Below are 2,669 nucleotides of genomic sequence, written 5' to 3'. Positions count from 1 at the left end.
TGGGACAAAGCAGAAATTTTGAAATGAGCACAGCACGAAATGTCAATAATTTATGAATTCTTTCATTTATCGTTATTTCCGGGTCTTTTCGTTGCATTCACTTACAACAAGAAACAACCACCAGCGTTTGGTGCAGCACCTGCATTTTGGTGCATTCTTCTTTCTTTCCTTGGTCTTTCGTTCCGTCATATTCCTAATAACTTATCCAATTACAACGTATTAACCGCTAATGCACCTTTCTTTTATCAAATCTCAGGGACATGGTCTAATCATGAGGGTAGTATTTTATCATGGTGTCGGATCCCACGTTTTTATGGATTCCTTCTTTGTTACCGGGGTCGACCCCAAAGCCATAATGTCTCAAAACGAGGAGGCCATAGAGAAGTTTTGTATTACTTTGTCTCGAACTTCGTGAAGAACTCCATTCTATCTCTCCCTCGTTACGAACAAAAAAGTGGGGCTGCGCCCCAGTTGTACACTCCCTTCGTTCTACGAACCCTTGTTGATTCTGAACTTCGTTCGCGAAGGAACCGGACGTTTGACGGGCCAGCCCTTTTTTATGCGCCGCTTTACCCTGAAAGGAAAATTAGCTTAGCTCCTCTGGGTGCTAGGCGCTCCCGTGGTTCGCGAGAAGGAAAAAGAAGGACTCATCCTTTGTTGCATCTGGCACGAGATGATAAAGAGAGAGCTTCGTCTATCGATGAACAGCGGATTGACGGAGCTCTTGGCATTGCTTTGTTTTTCTCTCCTTTCCTATCAGCGAGTTCCGATCCTTTTGTTCGAAATTTCTTCGTTCGTACCGAACCGCTTGCAGAATCAAATCCTGTTCCACAAGATCCTATATCAGCTATACATCCTCCTTGCATTTATGCCGGAGACGTCGCCAGTGCTATGGGATTTGGATTATGTAGATCAAAAATGATGAATGGGATTGTGGCACTCCACTCGCCGCCAATGCGGAAGGATGCCGCCGAAAAGAAGGGAACGCTGCTTCGCTCTGCTGGATGCGTCGGATCCCGTATAACAAGCGAGCTTTTTACCAAAAAATTCAAACATGTGGTCGCAAAATGCTATCCAGCTCTCTTGTTGCGTAGCAATAGAAGCCTGCTCATGCTGCTTTGGCGGCGCTTTTTCGCCTTCTCTTCGCTCTGGACAGGAGCGCTAGTGGACACGGGGGGGGAGCAGGCGAAGCGTGTCGTTCGTAATGAACAGAAAGATACCACTACTTCGCCTCTTTGTTGGAGCGCCGGCGCGAACACAGTGGTATCTGACCAGGACCAGGAACAGATTCGAATTTGGATCTTGACATGTCGGTGGTTTTTAACCGTGGGCATCATGCCAGGAAGTTGGTGGGCTCATCATGAATTAGGTCGGGGTGGCTGGTGGTTTCGGGATCCCGTAGAAAATGCTTCTTTTATGCCTTGGGTATTAGCCACAGCTCGTATTCATTCCGTAATTATACCCCTTCTTCATTCTTGGATCTCGTTTCTGAATATTGTGACTCTTCCATGCTGTGTCTCAGGAACCTTTTCAATACGGTCCGGATTGCTAGCTTCCGTTCATAGTTTTGCTACAGATGATACACGAGGAATCTTTTTATGGCGGTTCTTCCTTCTAATGACCGGCATATCTATGATTCTTTTCTCCCGGATGAAGCAGCAGGCATCGGTCCGTAGAACTTATAAAAAAGAGATGGTTGTGGCGCGAAGTACTCTTGTGCACCTCCGTCACTCGGCTCGCGCGCAACCCCGCCCCGTTATGTTATGGAAGAATTGAACTTATTACCGGGCTGGTTATTCAGAGCCAGCAATTGGCTGCCGGATTTCGTCCCGCAACTATCAGAAGATCGCTTCGGGGGTCACTGTGGCGTGGCTGAATGTAGAGCAGTCCGCCCCTACTGCGTTTGATCAGTCAATTCTGGATAAGTTCGGAAGATGGTCAAGGTAGCTTGCTTCCAAGCCACTGCACTAGATGCGCATGTAGTCGGCTCAGAATGCCTCTGTTCTATACTAAAAGACTACTTTGGATGAATGGGTCGTTCTCTTACTTGACCATGGCATCGCCAACATGAGTCTGTCTTCGGTGGTTGATAAGCTGCTAGTTGGTTTTTAGTTTAGGGCTTGTTATTTCCTTTCACTTTTCCCAACGAGGTGGAGGGCCATCGCAGAAAGTCACCTATCCCCGTAGTTCCGAAGACAGGAATTGGGTAGTAGGGGGCGGCACCCTTGGACCCCACCCCAAAAAAGGCTTTGACCTGCTGGCTATTGGAAAGTCTCCGTTTACCGCGAAGTGAATAAAGTTGGGGGGCAGAAAGGGATGCCAGGGACAGAGTAACCTCAGGGTTCATTTCATGCCCACGGAAGGAAAGCAAGAAAAGGTTCCGAAGTGAAGCCCTTTGACCCAGTGCTATCTATGTTAGGGGACTGGTGGAATGAAACCATATCGAATAGGGAACTCGTTCCAGTACCGCTACCGCTTCGACTGCGAGAAGGAAGCCTGATGAAGAAGATGAATGACTCGACTCGCGTCTGGGAAAACCTGATCTGGTAGGGAAGACAGACCTTAGATGGCTCAGCTTCGACCCATTTGGTGAAGTAATCGGTAGCTACCAAAAGAAAGGCATTCTCTTGGTAGAAGAAGGAGATTACAGGCTCGGGATCTTCTAGATT

The 2,669-nt window shown here is 47.7% G+C and overlaps 1 protein-coding gene across 1 annotated transcript; it reads right to left on the bottom strand.

Annotated features, from left to right (window-relative positions):
• Nucleotides 1-647: 647 nt before the first annotated feature.
• On the bottom strand, nucleotides 648-866 carry LOC146873683 (uncharacterized). Its single transcript, XM_085669671.1, has one exon. The coding sequence runs from the start codon at nucleotides 864-866 to the stop codon at nucleotides 648-650; it is 219 nt and encodes a 72-aa protein (XP_085525797.1).
• Nucleotides 867-2,669: the final 1,803 nt, after the last annotated feature.

Source organism: Vigna unguiculata, unplaced genomic scaffold (genome assembly GCF_037176805.1).
Source record: "Vigna unguiculata cultivar grain cowpea cultivar isolate G323 ecotype 2 unplaced genomic scaffold, ASM3717680v1 ptg000404l, whole genome shotgun sequence".
In the NCBI taxonomy this organism is placed as follows: domain Eukaryota; kingdom Viridiplantae; phylum Streptophyta; class Magnoliopsida; order Fabales; family Fabaceae; genus Vigna; species Vigna unguiculata.
This window is presented reverse-complemented; position numbering and strand designations above follow the sequence as displayed.